The sequence below is a fragment of the Neoarius graeffei genome, chromosome 2, assembly GCF_027579695.1.
Source record: "Neoarius graeffei isolate fNeoGra1 chromosome 2, fNeoGra1.pri, whole genome shotgun sequence".
NCBI lineage: Eukaryota > Metazoa > Chordata > Actinopteri > Siluriformes > Ariidae > Neoarius > Neoarius graeffei.
Window position 1 is genome coordinate 24,792,001 of NC_083570.1, and position 23,435 is coordinate 24,815,435.

Consider the following 23,435-nt stretch of genomic DNA (forward strand, 5'->3'; position numbering starts at 1 on the left):
ATTGGAGCAGTTTTGCCTTGGGGAATGGGCAAAAATCCCAGTGGCTAGATGTGCTAAGCTAATAGAGACATATGCCAAGAGACTTGGAGCTGTAATTGCAGCAAAAGGTGGCTCTACAAAGTTTTGACTTTGGGGGGGGTGAATACCTATGCACACTCCAGATTCCTGGTTTATCATCTTAATTATTGTTTGTCACAATAAAACAACAATTTTTCACCTTTAAAGTGGTAGGTATGTTGTGTAAATCAAATGGTGCTAACCCCCCAAAAATCCATTATAATTCCAGCTTGTAATACAGCAAAACAGGACAAACACCAAGGGGGATGAATACTTTTGCAAGACACTGTATTCTGAAATCACTGACCTTCAGAGCTTCAATCTTTTTCCTCCTTAGCTCCAACTCCTCGCAAGACTCTTGGCTGTCTGAACACTCACTGTCATACTGGGGGGGGAGACGACATTACAGCATCGCTGCAAAGATGTTAAAAGATAAACATACTGATAATGTGCCTGTGTATACCTTCTCTCCTCTGAGACGAGCTTTAATCTGCTGTCGCTCGTTAAAATTCTGCAACCTGATCTGCCTCAGCCGTGCCAAGTACTCCTGAAAATTCCACAGAGAATATACAATATAAGCACAAAATAATACCCCGTCATATCCTGCAGTGTGCGCACACACACTTGTGATTTGGCTTCCATAAAACAAACATTCCATGGCATAATGGAAAACAATTAAAAAAGGGAGTTATCAAGACAACAAGAACAAAATATTGAACTAAGTGAAAGAAACCAACATACATGCATACAAACATGAGGTATTCCAGGAGCGGAGATGTTATTAAAACAAGGACGCAACACTCAGAAATGGTTTAGGGTTTGAACAGTGAACATGTGAGGAGGAATTGAAATCAGCACCATGAGACCATTCCTTATTCCTGCCAAAAACAATCCACAGTGGGTGCAAAAGCAGAGCTACACAAACACAACGTGGCAACCAATAAATAAGAGTTGTATTAAGTAAGTAGCTTTTTAAAGATTAAAGCATTGACGCTAGGGACGCACCAATCACTTTTTCCCCATTTTTGAAGGAACTTTCACATGGAGTGTTTCGTCTGTTTGGGTGGAACCTTGATGTATTTTTCCTCTTTACGTGCAGCATAAAACAGTCATACAACAATAACTGAATTTTTTTTTGTCCAAGAGCATCTGAGAGAGGTGTTCTCAGACCAGTCTACTTCCAAGTGATGTGCAACATGGTTTCATTGCAAGAGGAAAGTGATTCTTCCCTGAATCAAACCAACAATAGGAAGTGAACAAAACAAAAAAACAAAAAAGGGCAAAAACAATGGAAAACAAAAATGAAACTAGTTATTTATTGAGCACAGGCTCGATGTTCTCCATGCTTTGGCGATCTGAATAAAATCTGACGATTACAACTACACTTTCAGCCAAATTGTTTTCTTTTTGGCTCGTTTAACTTGCAGTGTAAAACTAAACCAAACAGAATAGCAAACAAAGTATGAATTTCACTCTGATTAGGACTTCATTAGGTGTGAAAGCACCCTGTTACACCGATACTCAATAGTGGATCAGTGCATACAGTGGTATGCAAAAGTTTGGGCACCCCTGGTCAAAATTGCTGTTACTGTGAACAGTTAAGCAAGTTGAAGATGAAATGATCTCCAAAAGGCATAAAGTTAAAGATGACTCATTCCCTTTATATTTTAAGCAAAAAGAAGTTGTTTTTATTTTCATCTTTTACATTTTCAAAATGACAAGAAAGGAAAAGGGCCCGAAGCAAAAAAGTTTGGGCACCCTGCATGGTTAGTACCTAGTAACACCCCCTTTGGCAAGTATCGCAGCTTGTAAACACTTTGTAGCCAGCTAAATAATCTTTCGGTTCTTACCTGGGGGATTTTCACACATTCGTCCTTACAAAAGGCTTCCAGTTCTATAAGTTTCTTGGGCTGTCTTGCATGCACTGCTCTTTTGAGATCTAGCCACAGATTTTCAATGATGTTTAGGTCAGGGGACTGTGAGGGCCAGGGCAAAACCTTCAGCGTGTGCCTCTTGAGGTATTCCATTGTAGATTTTGAGGTGTGTTTTGGATTATTGTCTTATTGTAGGACCCATCCTCTTTTTAACTTCAACTTTTTTACAGATGGTGTGATGTTTGCTTCCAGAATTTGCTGGTATTTATTTGAATCCATGCTTCCCTCGACCAATGAAATGTGCCCTGTGCCACTGGCTGCAACACAACCCCAAAGCATGATCAATCCACACCCATGCTTCAGAGTTGGAGAGGTGTTCTTTTCCTGGAATTTGGCACCCTTTTTTCTCCAAACATACCTTTGCACATTGTGGCCAAAAAGTTCTATTTTGATTTCATCAGTCCACAGGACTTGTTTCCAAAATGCATCAGGCTTATTTAGATGTTCTTTTGCAAACTTCAGACACTGAATTTTGTGGCTAGGACGCAGGAACGGTTTTCTTCTGATGACTCTTCCATGAAGGTCATATTTGTTCAGGTGTCGCTGCATAGTAGAACAGTGCACCACTACTCCAGGGTCTGCTAAATCTTTCTGAAGGTCTTTTGCAGTCAAACAGGGGGTTTTATTTGCCTTTCTAGCAATCCAATGAGCAGTTCTTTCAGAAAGTTTCCTTCATCTTCCAAACCTCACCTTGATCTCCACTGTTTCTGTTAACTGCCATTTCTTAATAACATCTGAGGAAACAGCTACCTGAAAACACTTTGCTACATTCTTGTAGCCTTCTCCTGCTTTGAGAGCATCAATTATTTTATTATTCAGAATGCAAAGGAGTTGCTTAGAGGAGCCCATGGCTGTTGATTTTAGGGACAAGTTTGAGGAGTCTGAGTATTTATACAGCTTTGAAATCTGCATCATCTGACCTTTCCTAATGAAGAATTTGAACAAGCCACAGCTCAATAAGCTAATTAAGGTCTGGAACCTTGGTAAAATTTACCTGAGAACTCAAATGTATTGGGGTGCCCAAACTTTCGCATTATGTTCCTTTTCTTTTTTCACTCTCCAATTGTACAAAACAAAAATAATATACAAATCTTGCAGAAAACCCTGAAAAGAAATGTGTCGTCTTTACCTTTATGCCTTTTGGTGATTAGTTCATCTTCTGCTCACTTAACTACTCACAGTAACAGACATTTTCAGTAAGGGTGCCCAAACTTTTGCATGTCACTGTACCTAGTTAACACCATTGTGCAAGGGGAGGAAGTGATCATCCTGTGGGTGTAGACAAGTACTTACAGCCCAAATTGTACAAAGGGAAAAATGAATAGGGGTTGAGAAAAGGTGGATGAGTCAAATAAAACGGGGTAAGGAGGAGCTTTTGGTTGCATCCACCCTCCTACCTCCTCCTCTTTGTTGACCCTGGGTCTCCTGCCTCGAGAAGAGTTTGTCCGATTCGCAAAGATGGTGGCCAGGTTTTGCCGGGCCCCCTGTTTGCCATTCAAGTCAACAGAAGCTATACAGTCAATACAAGGCACTAATCTCTAAGCCTCAATCATACAATGAGGGGAAAAAAAAAAAAAAGGGTTCGTACCAGCTGGCCTTCAGCACGGACTTTATTGAGCAGGGCTTCTTGTTTGCGCTGCAAGAACTCGTCCACTTGTCTGGCCCTCTCTGCTGCTACCTGAGCCCGCAGCCTAGACAACATTAGATAGTTTAAAAAAAAAAAAACCTCCTACACAAAGTGCCAAAATGCCTCAACCAATTAGTGTCTACTTTAAAAGCAACCAGACCTGTTGGCATAGTCATTTTTAGTTACGCTGTCGTTTTGGAGACTCGTCCTCCGTGCCTGACTCTTGACAGAGTGATGATCTGAGAGGCAGGCATGCCCATTAGGCATGTCAGGGTCTAGTGCAGCCCTTTATTAAAATAATAGACCATTATTAATATTCAAGAGCATTTAACTTATTGCAATGATGTATTTCTGGAAGTCTCCTTTAATGCATGCGATCATCGACTTGTGTGCATTTTCTGTTTAATGCACTTGCTCCTTCACTGAACGTACTTTGCTGGGATGCCATCCCCTGAAGCTCTGGATCCTGGGACAGGACCTGGCAATGAAGGTGGGACGTAGGCAGGTCCAGGAACAGGAGAGGGAACTGGTACTGGAGTAGGAGGGACTCTCATACCGCCACCCACAAAAAACTAAATACCAATAGAAAGTTAATGGAAGCAATGCGTAGTAAATTAATACACAAGCAGACAAAACCATATTGTATGGTAGCAGATCACTTGTCACTTTTTACTAACATTTTCTGAGCCAGTGATTTGAGCAATTGCTAACCAAGAACAAGAGAAGATATTCTGTACCTTTCTCTCTGGGCTACTGCCTCCACTGGAGCTTAAAACGTTCCTCCAGCCTTGCTCTCGTGCACGGTTGAGCCTATTAAGCTGATGTGAAAAGAAATTTAGGTTTCATGTTTTTCAACATAATTTGAGTGTAATGCAGGTACTATAATACAAGTTAGATGCACATAATCACCTTTTCCCGCTCAAACCTTTTCATTTGAGCAGCCTTCAGGAGAAACATCTACAAGATGTCATGAAGGTATTTCAAAATTTAAATTTTATCCCATCATATAAACCCTTAAAACACACCAGGACAAAATTCTGCAAAAACTGTCGGCAGTCTGAGCAGAGCAACTTCAGAAATAAAAACTAACCTGCTCTCGCTGTTTCCTCTCTCTCTCCATTAGTTCTATCCGTTTTTTCCTCACTCCTTCCTGTGACCAGAACATGGGTCCAAGAATAAGATTACTACTGTATTCACAAACACTAATCTATGAACTGATCCAGTTACTGACCAACATACAGCATTAGTGAGTTAATCTTGGGGAACATCTTTCTTCTCAATATGACCAGTCAAGTTTACTTTTTTGGGGGGGAACCATAACATCAAGGGTGTACTCACACTAGGAACGATCACCTTGTACTGCTCCCGAGAGCAACTGTACACACACACACACACACCCCATCCCATCCTCCCGCTGGCCAGCGCTTTATGTTCCGGTCCCGAGTGTGCCAACATCATCACGATGCAACTTTACTCGCCAACTACAATTTGCGTTCATCAATAAGATGAACCAGACCCGTTTGTAACCCAAATATTCTCCAATTAACTGAAAAGCGCATGCTATAGCGTTCGAGTTCCACGTGGTTAGCAAATCACAACATGCACGAGCCCAAATAAACCACGCCCAAGTGCATCGCTTCTACAGGGTTTCTGCAGAAATCAGAAAATCTAATTTAATGCTTTTTAATGCCCTTTTAATGCCATTTTTAACACCATCAACAACCCATGACAATCCACAGATATACATGTAAAGAAAAAAAACCTCTGGAAACTCTTAATTATTGTAAAGTGCCTTGAGAAAAATGTATTTTATGATTCGGCGTTATACAAATAAAATTGAATTTAACTGAAATATTTTAAAGTCTGAAACGTAGTGCATGCAAAATCAAGTGCTACAGAAATTACACAATGTTGCATGCTACAGAACACGCTACAGCAATTACACAGGGTTTTTAGTACAGAAGAGGATAAATGCATGTGCCTTAGTTTGCTAGCTTTTGATTCCAACTCTGACTCAACATTTTTCAATTCACTGCATTTGTCCTTGTATCTCTTCCTTAGAGTATTAGATTTTGTAATCATTTGAGCCATGAGTGTGCTAGATTTGCTTTCGGCCTGCTCAGATAGCTGATCAGCATCCTTCTGACGGCTGGCATGTACCACCTTCAGCACCTCCTTTTTCTTTTTCAGTTCTTCCAGCTCATCTTCCAAAGCTTTTCTCTGAAGTCCACGCATGGCATCCTCTCTCTTCATCAAGGTAGATCCTGTATCTGGTCCTGACTGAGGCTACAGAAGCCAGTAGTTCCTTTGTGAGAGGCACTTTGAGAACCCCCCCACAAGCTCTAACTTGGTCGCAGACTAATTTCTGGGCCTCAACAGTTTCTTCTTTGATGTTAAAAGTATCTACTTCCCTGTTCACAGAGAAGCCTCTCTACTGTAGCTTGCCCATGAGATAGGAGCAAGAGGCGTTGAAGGAAACTCTGGAGCTCAGGATAAGACTGGGTGAGAGTGTCATGAAGAAAAGCATCAAGTCGTTGTTCCATGGGCTTGAAAAAGAGGAACTCCTCACTTACGTTTTGTAGTAGTTGCTGAAGATGTTACTTTGTTGGTCACGGAAAAGTAACTAGACACAGTTAACTGCTGTCTGCTTTTTACAGCCAATTTGTGGCTATTGGATTGCACGTGAAATTTAGCAGCGCTGACACCCATTGTACCTAGCTTAAATTTATTTATTTTATTTATTTTCACACAAACACTGCAAAATCCTTCTCCATCTTGACCATCAACGGGCTGCAATCATGTCCTGAATTCCTCATTTTCCAACCACTTTTGCTGGAATTTACATTTCCCCATTTCTTCTCCCGGTCCAGCCCACCACTGTCCAAACACCCAGTGTTGCAGCAATTCTGCACCAAATATACCCTATATAGTTGTAGAAATAGTTAAGGTGGGTGGAGCACAGAAGCACGGCAGGCCAGAACTGAGTTCTCACAAAACTCTTTTAGCTTTTCAGCTTCTTATTTCACTTGCCCACACACACAAGTGTCCAGGTTGGGGAAGAGCTCCCTTCCCCAGTGACCACACCCTATAAGTGGGGAGGGTGAGCAGAGGAAGACACACAAACACAGATTAATTCCAGTCAGGTGCAGTGATTCTGCCACTTACCTTCCCTGACACCGCCCTCCATTCACAGACCGACACTTGACCACGCCCCCACTGCCACATACCCCCACTGCCCGACTCAGACTGGGGAGCCATCTGGCCTGCAGCTGACTCCCCGCCCCCCCCGACGGGAGAGGAAATCCGCCACGACCATCTGCGCCCCCGGCCTGTGGACCACCTCAAACTTAAACGGCTGGAGTGCCAGATACCAACGGGTGATACAGGCATTGGCATCCTTCATGTGGTGGAGCCACTGCAGGGACGCGTGGTCCGAACAGAGGGTGAAAGGGCACCTCAGCAGGTAGTAGTGGAGGGCGAGGACCGCCCACTTGATGGCGAGGCATTCCTTTTTGATCGTGCTGTACTTGCCCTCACGCACCGACAGTTTCTGGCTGATGTACAGCACTGAGCGTTCCTCCCCCTCCACCTCCTGGGACAGAACAGCCCCAGCCCTCTGTCCGATGCATCCGTCTGCAAAATAAAGGGGAGAGAAAAGTGAGGGGAGTATAACAGTGGCCCCCCACACAGTGCAGCCTTTACCTCAGAGAAAGCCCACTGGCATTGCTCCATCCACTGGACCTGATCTGGTGCTCCCTTTTTAATGAGATCAGTCAGCGGGCTAGTGACGTCCGAATAATTAGGTATAAACCTACGATAGTAGCCAGCCAGCCCCAGGAACTGTCTCACCCCCTTTTTGGTCTTGGGCCTCAGGCAGGCCACAATCGCTGCCGTCTTATTAATTTGGGGACGCACTTGCCCATTGCCCAAGTGGAAACCCAGATACCGTACTTCCACCTGCCCAGTCGCACACTTCTTCGGGTTGGCTGTGAGACCCGCTCGCCTCAGCAACCTAAGGATGGCCCTTAGGTGTTCTAGGTGCCGCGGCCAGTCGTTAATGTAAATAATAAATGTCATCCAAGTAGGCGGCCGCGTAGGTGGTGTGGGGGCAGAGGACCCTATCCATAAGCCGCTGGAATGTAGCGGGCACCCCAAACAGCCCAAAAGGAAGTGTGATGAACTGGTGTAAGCCAAACAGTGTGGAAAAGGCCATTTTCTCTCGGGATAGCGGAGTCAAGGGGATCTGCCAATATCCCTTTCTTAAATCCAGTGTCGAATAAAAATGAGCCGTGCCTAGTCGATCGAGCAACTCATCAATACAAGGCATTGGGTACGCGTCAAATTTAGACACCGCGTTGACTTTTCTATAGTCCACACAGAACCGGACCGACCCGTCGGCCTTGGGAGCCAAGACCACTGGGCTGCTCCAGTCACTGTGGGACTCCTTGACGATGCCCATTTCGAGCATGGCCTCGAGTTCTTCCCGAACCACCTTTTTTATTTGTGTTCGGGCAGTCTGTAAGGGCGGCTGCGCACTACTACCCCAGGGGGCGTCTCAACGTGGGGTTCTATGAGGTGGGTGCGGCTGGGCAGGGGCGAGAATACGTCAGAAAATTTTGTCTGCAACTGGGCGACCTCCGTGAGTTGGGTCGGGGAGAGGTGGTCTCCACAGGGGACCGGAGTGGTGGGCGATGTCAATTTTCATTTTTGAACCTCCGGCCCCAGCTCCGCCTTCTCTGGAACCACTGACACCAACGCCACGGGGACCTCCTCGTTCCAAAGTTTTAACAGATGGAGGTGGTAAATCTGTAACGCCCGCCCCTGTCCGTTCGCCTCACCTCATAGTCAACGTCCCCGACTCGCCGTGTGACCTCAAAGGGTCCTTGCCACCTGGCGATCAATTTGGAGCTCGACGTGGGCAATAACATGAGTACTTTATCTCCTGGTGTGAATTCCCTAAGGCGCGTGCCCCTGTCGCACAGACGGACTTGACGTTCTTGGGCCTGCCGCGAATTCTCCTGGGTTAGGTGCGTGAGTGTGTGGAGTTTGGCGCACAGGTCGATAACGTATTGAATTTCATTTTTACTTGTTGAAGGTCCCTCCTCCCAATTTTAATGCAGCACATCTAGAATGCCATGCGGCTTACGCCCATATAATTCGAACGGGGAGAACCCCGTGGAGGCTTGCGGGACCTCTCGCACTGCGAATAACAGGGGCTCGAGCCATTTATCTCAGTTGCGTGCGTCCTTGCTTACAAATTTTCTAATTATGTTTTTGAGGGTGCGATTAAACCGTTTGACTAAGCCATCCGTTTGTGTGTGATAAACGCTGGTGTGGATAGGCTTAATTCCCAGTAACCCATACAATCCACGCAGTGTGCATGGCAAACATAGTGCCTTGATCAGTCAGAATCTCTTTGGGGATTCTGACTCGGGAGATGACGTGGAAGAGTGCTTCTGCAAGACTACGTGCTGAGATATTGCGAAGAGGCACTGCTTCCGGATATCGCGTTGCATAGTCCACCAGAACTAAAATAAAGCGATATCCTCGTGTTGACCGATCTAATGGCCCGACGAGATCCATCCCAATTCTTTCAAACGGGGTCTCGATTAATGGCAGAGGGCGCAAAGGCGCTTTTGGAATGGCCACAGGATTTACTAACTGGGATTCGCGGCACGCCGTACACCACCTACGGACATCGCCGTGAATCCCTGGCCAATAGAACCGGACCATTATTTGGGCTAGTGTCTTATCCTGCCCCAAGTGTCCGGCCATGGGATTAAAGTGAGCTGCCTGGAATATAAATTCCCGGTGGCTCTTTGGGATTAAAAGCTGTGTTATTGGTTCCTTAGTCTGAGTGTCCTGCGTCACTCGGTATAACCTATCCTTAATAATGGAGAAATAGGGGAAGGACAGGGTGGCGTTTGGCTGGAGCATTTGACCATTGATTACTCTCACTTGGTCAAACGCATGCCGCAGAGTTTCGTCTCGCGACTGCTCTAACGGGAAATCCGTGAGGGATTCCCCGAGAGAGAGAAGAGGAGCCTGCTGCTCCTCACTCAACGGCTCTGTGACAGCTACTCCCGCCAATGCCACACCGGGACCTCCCCCCCACTAAATTATGGCAGGCCCCACTCTTCACTAAATGTGCCATTAATTCCCTAAATCCTGGCCAATCAGTCCCCAAAATTATTGAGTGGGTAAGGCGAGGATTAACTGCCGCCTTTACTCTAAATTTCTCCCCTCTAAATAGAATGTGGACCGACACTAAAGGGTAGTTGTGAACATCCCCATGCACACACAACACCTTCACCAATTGTGCTCTCCCCAATGCCTCGTCTTGCACCAGGCTTTGGTGGATTGAGGTCTGATTACAGCCGGAGTCCACCAAAGCCTGATACGTATCCCCTTGGATACTCACCGGTACGCGATACGCTCCGTCCCGATCGAGGGCGGTCCCTGGCGCATCGGGAATCCGGACCACCGCACCCACCTCCATCGCCGAGCACTGATGCTGGAGGTGCCCCGGCTCCCCGCAGAGCCAGCAAACCGGCCCAGGCTCTCCCTCTGCACCGGTGTTCTGGAGCTCACTCACCTGAGGGGGGGGAAGACACAGACACGGAAGTAGGAAACGGTAGGGCACTGCGGGCCGGCTAGGGTGGAGCAGGCCCCCGCCTCCGCAGTGGGGGAATGGGGCGAGGACGAGGAACAGAAGGGGGGAGAGAGAAGGAGAAAGAGAGAAAAGAGGGGAGAAGAGGAGACACACTGTCCTGCCGTCAGAACAGCCGCCATATGGTCCTCCGCCAGCTCGATGGCCTGATCCAGCAACGCAGGGCGATGACACTGGACCCACTCCGCTGTTCCTTCCGGAAGTGGGGCGATGAATTGTTCCAGCGCCACCAGGTCGATGATTCCCTCGGCGTCGTGGTAGTCAGTCCTCAGCCACCGCCGGCAGGCATCCCGGAGTTGCTGGCCAAACGCGAAGGGCTGGCCGACCTCCTCCAGGCGCAGCGCGCAGAAGCGCTGCCGTTGCTGCTCCGAGGTGCGCCCCACACGTTGGAGGACGGCTCTGCGGCTGTTGGCGGGGAGCTGTAGCATGGCCAGCTGCGCCTTGCCCGTTAGCAGGGGGAGGAGGTGCGCCGCGCCCTGTTCCACCGACCAACACCATGGCTCTGCTGCCTGCTCAAAAAAAGCGAGGCAGGCTTCGGGGTCGTCATGCGGACCCATCTTCGTTAGGGTGAGGTGAGGAGGGTCCGTGGCAGTGGTGATGGTGGACCCCGCCAACGCGAGCAGGTGCCAGAATGCCTGGCGATCTTCCTGCTGCGCCAGCACCAGGGCTTTGAACCGTTGCTCCTGCTCCTTCCGGAGGGTGACCAGCGCCTGGTGCTGGCTCTGTTGGGCCGTGGCAAGGGCATGGACCAGGTCCTTGAAGGGGGAGGACTCCATGAGGCTGTTCTCTTCTGTACTCCATCCTGGTCACAGCACCACTGTAGAAATAGTTAAGGTGGGTGGAGCACAAAAGCACGGCAGGCCAGAACTGAGTTCTCACAAAACTTTTATTTTAGCTTTTCAGCTTCTCGTTTCACTCGCCCACCCACACACGCGCACGCACGTGTCCAGGTTGGGGAAGAGCTCCCTTCCTCTGCTCTCGCTCCCCACTTATAGGGCACGGTCACTGGGGAAGACACACAAACAGATTAATTCCCATCAGGTGCAGTGATTCTGCCACTTACCGTACCTTCCCTGACTCCGTCCTCCATTCACAGACCGACACGTGACCATGCCCCCGCTGCCACAATAGTATATTCAAAATAAATATTTTTCTTGAAAACTACCAAAAGAATTTTTAATGCTACTGGAAATCAAAACTTAATGCTTTTTAATGCCATTTAAGACCTTAATTTTCACAAAATCCATTTAATGACTTAATGCTTTTTAATGCCCCGCGGAAACCCTATTCTAAGCAGACCAAGTGAACTACATTCGAGTGCAGTATGCAACAGTCACTAGTCAAATGAACCGGCCTCTGGGGATCAAACATGCTCAGGTGTGGCATGGATCACCAAATGTGAGTACACCCTAAATAGAATAAGAGTAAGATGCCATGAAAGAGTTTCTTCTTCCTCACTGCACTAAGGCCAGATCAGGGATACTTGGTTAAATTAAACACCAAGTGGATTACCTTTGGCTGCTCTGTGCTTGAGTGAAATTTTTGCACTTGTTTTGACAGTGGAGTGGGTTTTAATAGTTTTGGGCCAGGCTCATAGCAATTTCTTTCAGTGAATTAATTCTATTGGCTGATGTCTCCTGGTTTTGTGATTGACTGCACAGCACAAAATGCTTCTCCAGAAGACAAACGTGGCAAAGAGGAACATTTACAAGGTAGGTCAAAAGCAAACCATGGTTTGTTAAACTATTAAAAGATAGGTCACTGCTACAACACAGCATCACTGTCAGATAAAATGTCAATTGCAAACCAGAAGCCTTCAGCCAACAGCATTCTCTGACCAATGATATGAGCCCGCCCCTAAACTGTCAAAACCATGTACACAGTTTTTCTGTGTGCAAGTTTCATATTTGCACTCACGAGTGGGATATTTATGTACGCAAAATGTTAAAACTTGCAGGTTTATGTTTTTCCGCACCTTCGGCATCCTCTAGTTCTGACACTGATGTGGTACCATAGTTAACAAATAAAATAATTGTTCGCCAGAACAGTACATTAAAACACATTCATAAATAAGTTGCACTCATGTCTTGGTCTTTCATCTGTGAAGATGAGGCAAGCCCTCATCATGCACATAAACCATTCCTCGATACCAGCAGTTCTCAAAATGGGATCCGAAGATCCCCAGGGGTTTTAAATTACAGATTGGTGGTCCCTTTATTTTGTTACACTGGTGCAAATCAAAACCACCACCATTATGAAAATGTATTATTTACTGTTTAGTTTTTAGATGCATTATTCTGTGACTGGTCACTTGAATTGAAAGGGTTTAAACCAAATCTCAACAACTAAGCTGTGGTTCAGGAGGTGTCCGTTACTGACGGAGTTTAAAAGGAGGAAGGAGAGCAAGTTGTGTGCATTAGAACAGAGGGCTGGAAGTAAGGGACTTTTCTTTTGGGTACCTCATGCTTTCTCCTCTCCTCCTCCACTCGATTCATTCTCCTCTGAGCTGCTGCTGGAAGGGGAGCCTGGACAATACATGACAGAGGCATGGATCAGACCTCTCACTCAGACACAAACACACTATCTAGTCAATTGAGATATGAATTTGCACACAACTGCTGCTAAATATCAAGCTCAACAAGCTTATGCTCCAATGACTTTTACACTGCTACAAAAGGGGCATTTTCTGCAGAATTCTTTGCATCAATCTGTATTTAATACAGGTAAACCCATACCTGTTTGAGTTTGACCCCAGGCCTCCTCTCTACTGGTTTCTTGGCTCCATCAGCTGGTTTCCGGATGGCATTGGCAGGTCTCTTTGCTGTGAAAGGCACTCCATATTTGGCAGCTGGTTTGGTGATTTTCTGGGCAGGGGGAATGGATGCTGAACCAGGGACTGGATGCTTGGCTGGAGATTAAATGTCAGAATTAGATATTGTTCTTTAGTGCTGATTTGCCAATTATATACTCCTTGTAATGCATGTACAGCTGCTATGACATGATAAATATTTATCACAGTGTACGGAATCAAACAAGCTGTTACAAGAAGTGCGTTGTTGATTTTTACTACCTTCGGCAACTCTTAAAATGGATTATTTAATTTAATCCAGGATAGTCAGTCATTCACATTTAAAATGCTGTGCATGTGATTAAAAGGTCAAGTGCATTTACCTGGTACTCCCTGGGCAACACTTATTTTGGATTGTTTGACAAGAGATTGGCTGAATTCCTGAGCAATGAGCTGAAACACAATAAGTGCACAAACATTTTCTAGAGGCTGCACCTTCAGCTAAAGATATTTAAAGAGCATAATACAAACCAAAACAAAATATGCCCATCATAAAACATTTAGGTACCATAGTGTTTTGCCAGCATTTCCAATTGCAGCCCAAACTTGAATTTTATTCATCACAGAGAACAATGCTACTAACAGACAAAAATCCTAACCAACGCACTTTTATGCAGGTTGTCTGCAGAAGTGTTAAAATGCTATATTAAATGTAAATTACTACTAAATCGGCAATTAATTATATACCAAAAATATACAAGTGACATTCCAAAAAATAGTTAATAACATGGTTAACCTCAACAACTTGACAGCTTAAATTTATTTTTACATTTAAGTGAGAAAAATTCAATATAGAAATCCAACCCAATGCACCTTTATACAGTCTGTATGCAGATGTTTGAAAAATGCAACATTAAAAATGTTAAATTTGCAGTGATACCAAATATACAAATATTTTTAAAAAAAAGTATATATATTTATTTCATGACAGCATATATTTATTTAATGCATTCATTAATTATTTATTCATTCTTAAGCTTAAGAGTTTTTCATTCATTTATTATTTTCATTAATTATAGCCCCAAATCAGAAAAAGCTGGGAGGATATTTTGAGATTGAAATTAAAACTGAAAACAATGATTTGTAAAATATTTTATTTTACTCAAAACAATACAACAGCACATTATTTGATGTTCTACCTCATGAATTTTATTGTCTGATTGAATTTTATTGAATGATGGCTCTTGATGCAGTGCCGTCAGGGATCAGAGCTCACAAGTGTTCAGCTTAGGCTTGCGCCCTTGCTCTTTAAACAATTCAAGGAATCTGGAGGATTTCTGGTGTGTAATGAGAACAGGCACCGAAGAGGGTGAAGTATCCAAGTCCCTTCATATCTTTTTTTTTTTTTCGTTTTTAAAAAACACCAGTAATTCTCTCAAGCATTTGTTGACAAACTGGAGACCCTTGGCACATCTTTGCGCCTCAAAAACTAGGTCTTTCCTGGATACTGATTTTGTACCAAATCATGACTGCAATCATCTGATTATTTTATCTCATTACTAGCCTTAAATTGCCCCTGTCCCAACCTTTTTTAAGAATGTGTTGCAGGCCTGAAAAGTATATTAAACAAATGAAATTAAGTTGACCAGACAAACATGAAATATGTTGGGTTCATCCTATCTGCAATGAAATACAAGGCAAAGTAAATTTAGAAAACCACTGCATTTTTTTAACTTGCATTTTCAATACCATCCCAACTTTTTCCTGATTTAGGGCTTTTTGTATGTATTCTTAAAAGTAACAGTCCACCATACTTCCATAATGAAATATGCTCTTATCTGAATTGAGACGAGCTGCTCCGTACCTCTCCGAGCTTTGCGCGACCTCCCAGTCAGTCAGACGCAGTCAGACGCGCTGTCACTCCTGTTAGCAATGTAGGTAGGCTCAGCATGGCCAATGGTATTTTTTGGGGCTGTAGTTAGATGCGACCAAACTCTTCCGCGTTTTTCCTGTTTACATAGGTTTATATGACCAGTGATATGAAACAAGTTCAGTTACACAAATTGAAACGTGGCGATTTTCTATGCTATGGAAAGTCCGCACTATAATGACAGGCGTACTAACACCTTCTGCGCGCTTCAGCAGTGCATTGATACGGAGCTCAGATATCAATGCGCTGCCGAAGCGCGCAGAAGGTGTTAGTACGTCTGTCATTATAGTGCGGACTTTCCATAGCATAGAAAATCGGCACGTTTCAATTTGTGTAACTGAACTTGTTTCATATCACTGGTCATATAAACCTATGTAAACAGGAAAAACGCAGAAGAGTTTGGTCGCATCTAACTACAGCCCCAAAAAATACCATTGGCCATACTGAGCCTAGTTACATTGCTAACAGGAGTGACAGCGCGTCTGACTGACTGGGAGGTCGTGCAAAGCTCGGAGAGGTACGGAGCAGCTCGTCTCAATTCAGATAAGAGCATATTTCATTATGGAAGTACGGTGGACTGTTCCTTTAAGCTTGACTATCAATTATTTATTCTTAAGCTTAAAAACCTTTATTTATTTCATTAATTATTCTTACGTTTAACAGCTTGAAGCTATCCATCATTAAGTTTGAGAGCCTTTATTTCTTTCATGAAGTATTTTTTCTCAAGTTTGACAACTTAAATTTATTTATTTGCTTAATTATTTATTCTTAAACTTAATTTATTTCATTAATTATTCTTAAGTGTGACATCCTTTATTTCATTATTTATTCAGCTTGACAGCTTAAATTTGTTTATTTTTTAATTATTTGTTCATAAATTTAACAGCTTAAATCTATTAATTTATTAATTGTATTAATTGAAAGTCACACTTGGAAGACACTCTGAACACTTACAGTAATGCTTTTATGGCTGATGACTACAGTTGACTTGCTAACTTTAGGACTGCAGTTGTCATGAACAGTTTTGCACTCAAATTTCCATTAATGAAGAGTTTATAACATCAACAAAACTGACTTCATGTTAAAACGGTTAATGTTATAGTCATGTTGTCTGTTGTTGGCCAAATGAGGCTAGGTTCCCTTTGGAGTCTGGTTCCTCTCGAGGTTTCTTCCTCATGTCATCTGAGGGAGTTTTTCCTTACCATCATCGCCACAGGCTTGCTCATTGGGGAAAGATTAGATAAAACTTTATTGATCCCTTTGGGAGAGTTCCCTCAGGGAAATTAAGATAGGGATTAAGATTAGGCATAAAATTAGCTCATGTTTTCAGTCATTCAAATTCTGTAAAGCTGCTTTGCGACAATGCTTATTGTTAAATGCACTACACAAATAAACTTGACTTAATTTATTCCATTAATTATTTAAAGTGCCATTCCATCATTGGATGTATTCTTTGGCATAAAATACAATATATTTTGACAACATATATAAGTGGTATCACTAGATAGAGAAACCTTTTAGCTTCAAAATGATATATCAAACATAATTTGACAACGACAAGTATATTAATTTTGCGACCAAAGTCACCTACCCTTTTAATTTCCGCGCGTGATGTCATCGGCAGGTTCCCCTTCTTGTGTACCACGTGACGTGGCACATATCAGCAATGGCGGATAGAACGCGATAAAAATAATACCAATAAATCTAGCTAATACCAATAAATCTAGCTAACTGAAAGATTAACTCAATTTTTCGCAATTTTTTTGGCCCCCATATACGAGGAGAAATGACTCTCACTTTGGGGGTTTCCTGGTCTAAAAATAAACCAACACGTGGTACACAAGAAGGGGAACCTGCCGATGACATCACGTTTCACTACCGCGCAGAAATTAAAAGGGTAGGTGACTTTGGTCGCAAAATTAATATACTTGTCGTCGTCAAAAAATTATGTTTGATATATCATTTTGAAGCTAAAAGATTTCTCTGTCTAGTCATGTTGTCATAAAATATATTGTATTTTATGCCAAAGAATACATCCAATGGTGGAATGGCACTTTAAGCTTAACAGCTTAAAATTTATTCACACTTACTTTATTTATTCATTTATTTAACCGAGAACAATTCGCCCTGACACAAACCCTACTTCCCTGTAACAGCATGACTGCTTAAATTTGACCCTTAGACAGCCTTGTTTCTCTCCTCGGGGGGAAAAAAAAGGGTCCAACCTGTGGAGAGAGAAACTTGTGGATTCTGCGGGCGAGAAATGGCTTGTCCAGTATTGCGCCAACAGAGGGTCTCTCCCGCGGGTTGCGCTTGAAAAGCAGGCCCAAGAGAGCACGCAGGTCCTGAGAGTAATGCACAGAGACTGGGGGATATGAACCTCGGATGATGTTCAGCACCAAATTCTTCATGTTCCCAGCCTCAAACTTGAAGGGGGGGAAAGCACAAAAAAAAAATGATCTAGAATAAAATTACCATAGACATTTGCTTTGAACTTCATAGGCAGTGAAGGCTCAAATATGCTTGAGATGCTGTCAAATGACTGCAGTATCAAAGAGAAATCATTTTCAACTAAAACAGAAGTGAATTGAAAGAGCTTCCCTCAAGCTTTGCACTCTTATCAGGAGATCTTTAATTACTGAAGACTAGGAAGGCAAATTCCTTCACACAGGGTGTTTGAAGCAAGTACATTTCATTATACAGCCCAACACAGACAGAGCTCATTTTACTACACACATCTTCAACAGTAATGCACAAAGACAAGGACCAATCTGCAGGGACGGTTTTATACTTACAGCATGCTTAAGTGTGCACATTTCATACAGGACACATCCCAAGGCCCAAATATCACTAGCAGACATGAGGACAGGAAAGAAGGAGAGGAGGGAAAAACAAAACAATACAAGGTATCTTGCATCAAGCACATTGAACACAAAACATACACCAATGTAAAGCATGTAACTGTAACTTATGAAAAGAAAAACACCTGAGAGAAAGGAATTACAAGTAAATTTAATCTGCTATACAGCTGGCTATATTAACACAACACTAATAGGAGATGCACCATGGTTTGTTTTTTTTTGAGTGGTTTGTTCCAGTAGATAGACAAAAACACTGCCTTACTGAGCTCCAAAATAAAACCATGTTTCTGTACAAACAAAAATAACCATATAAATATGAAATATGCTTTTCACACTAGTCATTTTAGGCGGCACGGTGGTGTAGTGGTTAGAGCTGTCGCCTCACAGTAAGAAGGTCCGGGTTCAAGCCCCGTGGCCGGCGAGGGCCTTTCTGTGTGGAGTTTGCATGTTCTCCCCATGGGTTTCCTCCGGGTGCTCCGGTTTCTCCCCCCCCAGTCAAAAGACATGCAGGTTAGGTTAACTGGTGGCTCTAAATTGACCGTAGGTGCGAGTGTGAATGGTTGTCTGTGTCTGTGTGTCAGCCCTGTGTTGACCTGGCGACTTGTCCAGGGTGTACCCCGCCTTTCGCCCGTAGTCAGCTAGAATAGGCTCCAGCTTGCCTGCGACCCTGTAGAACAGGATAAAGCGGCTAGAGATAATGAGATGAGACTAGTCATTTTAATTCTAAATGGTATAGTCATTGCGTGCGTTTTTCATTGTTATTCAAGAAAATACATAAATTTAAAAAAGCACTAATACAGGTTATATAATAAAATGCTACAAAAAAGGACCTCAGTTAGATTAGCAGAAGCGCAGCATGTGTGTGTCCCTGCTTCAGAACAGATTCTGACAGTGTGCCAATGAATTTTTCTGGAATGTAACAAATTCAGAAATTGAAGTAAATCTATTTTTAAACAACAACCTTTCCAGTGTATACCTGCCCACTTCCAGTTTAAACCCAAATATGAAAAAACAGATTCGGATATTCCATCCATCATCTGTAGCCACTTATCCTGTCCTACAGGGTCTCAGGCAAGCTGGAGCCTATCCCAGCTGACTATGGGCGAGAGGCGGGGTACACCCTGGACAAGTCACCAGGTCATTGCAGCAGATTAGGATATTTTGAGTGCTAAAGAGATGCAGATAATACCATTACATTATACCCCCATTATACAAGTATTTGAAAAACAATTATGAAATAAAATTTGAATCAAAGGAAAAAGTCATTATAAAATTCTTTAAAGGGGACATGTTATTGGGGGGAGGGGTCACTTTCAGTGTTTGTGCATATACATTTGAGTATCTGGAGTCCCTACCAACTCACAAACTCTGAAATAAGACAGCCCATTCAGTTTCTTTCGGGCTACTTATTTCAGAAAACACATGCTCCACTTTCTATGTCACAAAGGGAGCTTATTAGAATTATCCTACCACCTCATCTAAGTATCTCCAATCATGGCTTGAGAACCACCTTTGTGAATGAATATTCATAGTGGAAGTGCCTGATTGGTTGGTGGAAGAGGGGTGAGCAGTGGCTCGACTACAAACACTGCTTCACAGTTGCAGTTTAATTCTGAGCTTAAAGGAGAACTGAAGGCAAATTTATCATCAAAATTCTATTTCTCTCATTTTATTAAATATAGGAATGCATTTTTGATAGCTATTTTGTCACTGCTATAGCAAGTTATGAGTGTTTGAAATATGCTATGCAATACATCAGTCCATATGTCAAAGCAATGGCTGTAAACAAGATTCGTTGAGACCTGTGCGAGACATCTTGGGATGGAAGTAAAACATACAGCGGAAATCAAAGTGACCAACATCTGCCAACGTTGTCAAAAGACGCGCGTGCCCTCTTTCGAATGCTGATGTAATCAAGCTTGAAGTGTTGTTAGTTTTGATAGCAATCAGGAAAGTTTGAAAAAAGTAGGCAGTAATCGTCATTTAAACTCATTTTTGTGCAATATTTTGTTTGGAAAACAGTTTTCAAAATGGCGGCAATAACACGTCATGTTCAGGAACAAACTCATGTAAATGGTGCTGAAACAGCCACTGTCAAACGGTGCAGATGGAGTAGTGTTCTTGGACTCGACTTAGATTAATTGTGGACTCTACATTTTTTTTTTAAGTGACTTGGACTTGACTTAAACACTGGGGACTCGAAACTGGACTCAGACTCAAGGTTTAGTGACTCGACTACAAACACTGCTTCACAGTTGCAGTTTAATTCTGAGCTTAAAGGAGAACCAAAGGCAATTTTTTAAAATCAAAATATTCTCTCATTTTATTAAATACAGGAATGCATTTTTGATCGCTATTTTGTCACTGCTATAGCAAGTTATGAGTGTTTGAAATATGCCATGTAATATATCAGTCCTTATGTCAAAGCAATGGGCGTAAACAAGCTTCATTGAGACCTGCGTGAGACATCGTAGGACGGAAGTAAAATGTACAGCGGAAATCAAAGTGACCAACATCTGCCAACGTTGTCAAAAAGACGCACGTGCCTTCTTTCGAATGCTGATGTAATCAAGCCGGAAGTTGCATTTGTTTTGACAGCAAATCAGGAAAGTTTGAAAAAAGTAGGCAGTAATAGTCATTTAAACTCGTTTTGGTGCAATATTTCATTTGGAAAACAGTTTTCAAAATGGCGGCACTGATACCTGGCTGACACTTCATGTTTCGACGTCTTGCACAAGTCTCGTGAAGATCGCATGGATAAGTGACGCCTGCCGTGGACCAAACGAACTAAAATTCGACATGGCTAAAAACCAAATAGGCCGATAAGTATAATATTTAATTGCAATTAGTTGCCAATACGAGTCACGATATAAGGTTACTAAAACCAAAAACATAATTGAATAACATTAAGAAATAAAGCAAGTTTAAAAATGACTTCAGTTTCCCTTTAAAGAAACAAGTCATTCGGAACAGGGCTGTTTAGACAGGGTGAGAAGGGAGTGATAGTGCTTTATCCTTGTGGTATTTTGAGCAAAAGCATGTCCCAGACATTTAATTAAGATCTCAGGGAACTGCGTCAAATTGTGGAAAAGGGTGTCTACTGTAGGGATGGATTGCCATGCCCGTAACCATAGTAACCATTTATGAACACGCCAATCCCTGTACTCGACGCCATGTTCTATCTCCGCCCATTCTTCTGACTCCCTGTAATGGTATTGGACACAGAGATGATAACGGATACCAAATACAGTGACATCACGACTGTGCTTTAAACTCACGGCGGAATCGAAATTCCCTCTCTCTGGTGGTGGATTCCACGCATGAAAGAGAAGCCAAGCATCTGTGCTACAGAAGGACAAAGAACGAGCTATTGATACCAGACCTTTAGCCAAAGTTCAATGTATTTGACCTTCGCAGAGTTATAATAATAACTGAACCGGTTAGTTACTGCAGCCCACGCAGTGTTTCAAAGAGAAAAGGCGACCAGATCCCTTTTCCCTTTCTCAACGTCAACGAACTGTAAACAAGATTCCTTCCAGATCATCGGACGACCAACAGAACACCGAAGAGCTTCAGCTGACAAGCTGTAAAGTAAAGGAACAGAACCGCTTTCTTCTTAGACCTGCTCTCCGCGCTGTCTTCGGAAAATGCACTTTCAATTGCTTACAAAAGCGATCCTAAGCAAGGCTGGCATCTGGGCAATTGTTAGTCTTAGTTGTGGCTAGTTAATGTGAATTGTGTTGTTCATTTGAATTCATTTATGGTTTAAATGTACGCATTTTGATTCACACGAAAGTCGGTCTTAGACCGCATGCTGTTTGATTTACTTTGTTTACTATCTGTATTTAGTTAGATCGTGCATGCGTTCTCTCTCTCTCTCTCTCTCTCTCTCAGTAACTCCCTCCATCGTACTCCACTCCTCAACATTGGGATTTCAGGAGTAGCTAAGGGTTAAGTAGAAGTTTGGGTTTAAGGCCTAGCCAAGACTAGTTTAAACTACAGATTCCTTCGTTTCTTCTTTTTGCGCGCTCTTCCTGGGTTGACCCTCCCCCTTCTGGGTGCGGCCTGGCACAGTGTTCGTGCATTCCATACACACACACACACACACACACACACAGCTTATTACTTCTGATCACCATTAGTGCCTTAATTATCATTTTCACTACTGATTCTTATTTGTATACATTGCATCACCATTTATATTGAATTATTCCTTGGCTGCTATTGTTGCTATATCTGATCAGTATTAGTTTGCTAATTCATGTCAGCTATTTCAATAAATGGTATCTTTGGAATAAACTGTGTCCTGTTTATTGCTACAACACCCACTGAATGCCAACCTCTGCCGAGTAAGTATTCTAATTGCCTTCGCCAATTTGGTCGTTATATGAATGTTATAGATCAAGAGCCCTGTGATGACCTGGCGATTTGTCCAGGGTGTACCTCGCCTTTTGCCTGTAGTCAGCTGGGATGGCCTCCAGCTTGCCTGCGACCCTGTAGAACAGGATAAAGCGGCTAGAGATAATGAGAGGAGTAAACATGTTACATTAGAGCTACAATACTCAAACTATAGCAACATCAAGTTATTCCAGTGATTCTAACAGTTTAGCTATAAACTATTGAACACTTGAATTAATGATTAATTAATTTATGAGACTTTTTACATGAGACTGATTTGATAAGCCTATTGCACCTACACTATACAATATATGACCTTCAAGTTTCACCTGTTTGTGCATTTTTAAATGGCTGAAGTAAAGCGATGATTTTAGACTTGGTTAACATAGCATGAAAATTTCAAAACAATAACATTAGTGGCACTAAGATGCAGCAAGAACAGTGGAGGGACCTGTGTGTCAGGATTATAAGGTTACACTGAACAAAGGACTAGAGCGGAGACAGGATTGATGTGACGCTCTAAGACACCTCTATATTTAGATCATAATGACTCAACAAAACAAGTGTGTATGTGTCCCCCCCCTCCATTACAATACCAGTCAGAAGTCACAAGTCATGATTTTGAGATAAATATGGAAACACATTGTGTGAGCTAAAATTTGGCCATTTTAGATTTTGGCATTCCATTCCATTATGTTTACACTTTCATGTTTTGAAAGAATTTTGCAGAAAGTCAGACTTTAGAACCCTTAAAACATGCTTTTATTGAGATGATCTACTCAAATCCTGGTAGAAATATGTCTATTTAATTTAAAAAAAAAACAAACAAAAAAAAAAACGCCCTTCAGACTTTGTACCACTGATCACGTAGTTACATCATGATACAGTGGAGATTTCCCACTCACTAGATTCAGTATGCATTTATGTAATTAACATTACTTTACAAAAGTACTAAAACTCATCTTTGTGGAAACAAAATCTCCTTATTGCCATGTATGATCTAGGAGATGGCTCTTGATCGGCTGGACACACAAAGCAGTGCAGTCAATCAGAAGCCTTCTTATAGATGATGTATAGCATACTGCCTGTATGAACTATGGAGGGAGAAATCACAGAGCTCTTGAACTTGCAATGCAATGATCGTTAAAAGCTGAGCGATTTAGTTGTGGT

At 42.8% G+C, this 23,435-nt stretch overlaps 2 protein-coding genes across 6 annotated transcripts in view; both read right to left on the bottom strand.

Moving 5' to 3' along the window:
• The window catches only part of nek1 (NIMA-related kinase 1), a 49,344-nt gene that overhangs the window by 19,792 nt on the left and 6,117 nt on the right, over positions 1-23,435 (bottom strand). For 2 of the 5 annotated variants that reach the window (XM_060914009.1, XM_060914008.1), the window contains 13 exons: positions 17,802-17,856; positions 17,232-17,432; positions 13,460-13,529; positions 13,024-13,196; positions 12,748-12,813; positions 4,709-4,768; positions 4,356-4,436; positions 4,051-4,190; positions 3,779-3,904; positions 3,580-3,682; positions 3,389-3,475; positions 521-604; positions 365-442 (listed from right to left, as the gene is read on the bottom strand). In XM_060914009.1, the coding sequence (XP_060769992.1) occupies positions 365-442; positions 521-604; positions 3,389-3,475; positions 3,580-3,682; positions 3,779-3,904; positions 4,051-4,190; positions 4,356-4,436; positions 4,709-4,768; positions 12,748-12,813; positions 13,024-13,196; positions 13,460-13,529; positions 17,232-17,432; positions 17,802-17,856 (1,324 nt within the window). Of the gene's footprint in view, positions 1-364; positions 443-520; positions 605-3,388; positions 3,476-3,579; positions 3,683-3,778; positions 3,905-4,050; positions 4,191-4,355; positions 4,437-4,527; positions 4,576-4,708; positions 4,769-12,747; positions 12,814-13,023; positions 13,197-13,459; positions 13,530-17,231; positions 17,433-17,801; positions 17,857-23,435 lie in introns of all 5 variants that reach the window. The other 3 variants (XM_060914012.1, XM_060914010.1, XM_060914011.1) reach the window with 3 other exon arrangements.
• On the bottom strand, positions 6,928-11,481 carry LOC132881498 (uncharacterized). The gene is made up of 2 exons (XM_060914013.1): positions 10,040-11,481; positions 6,928-7,251 (listed from the first exon to the last, which is right to left on the bottom strand). Exon 1 carries the CDS (start codon positions 11,062-11,064, stop codon positions 10,210-10,212), a length of 855 nt encoding a protein of 284 aa, XP_060769996.1. The 5' UTR covers positions 11,065-11,481; the 3' UTR covers positions 6,928-7,251; positions 10,040-10,209.

Coding starts and splice junctions, on each gene's coding strand:
- LOC132881498 (XM_060914013.1), bottom strand. CDS start 11,064: ATGGAGTCCTCCCCCTTCAAGGACCTGGTCCATGCCCTTGCCACGGCC.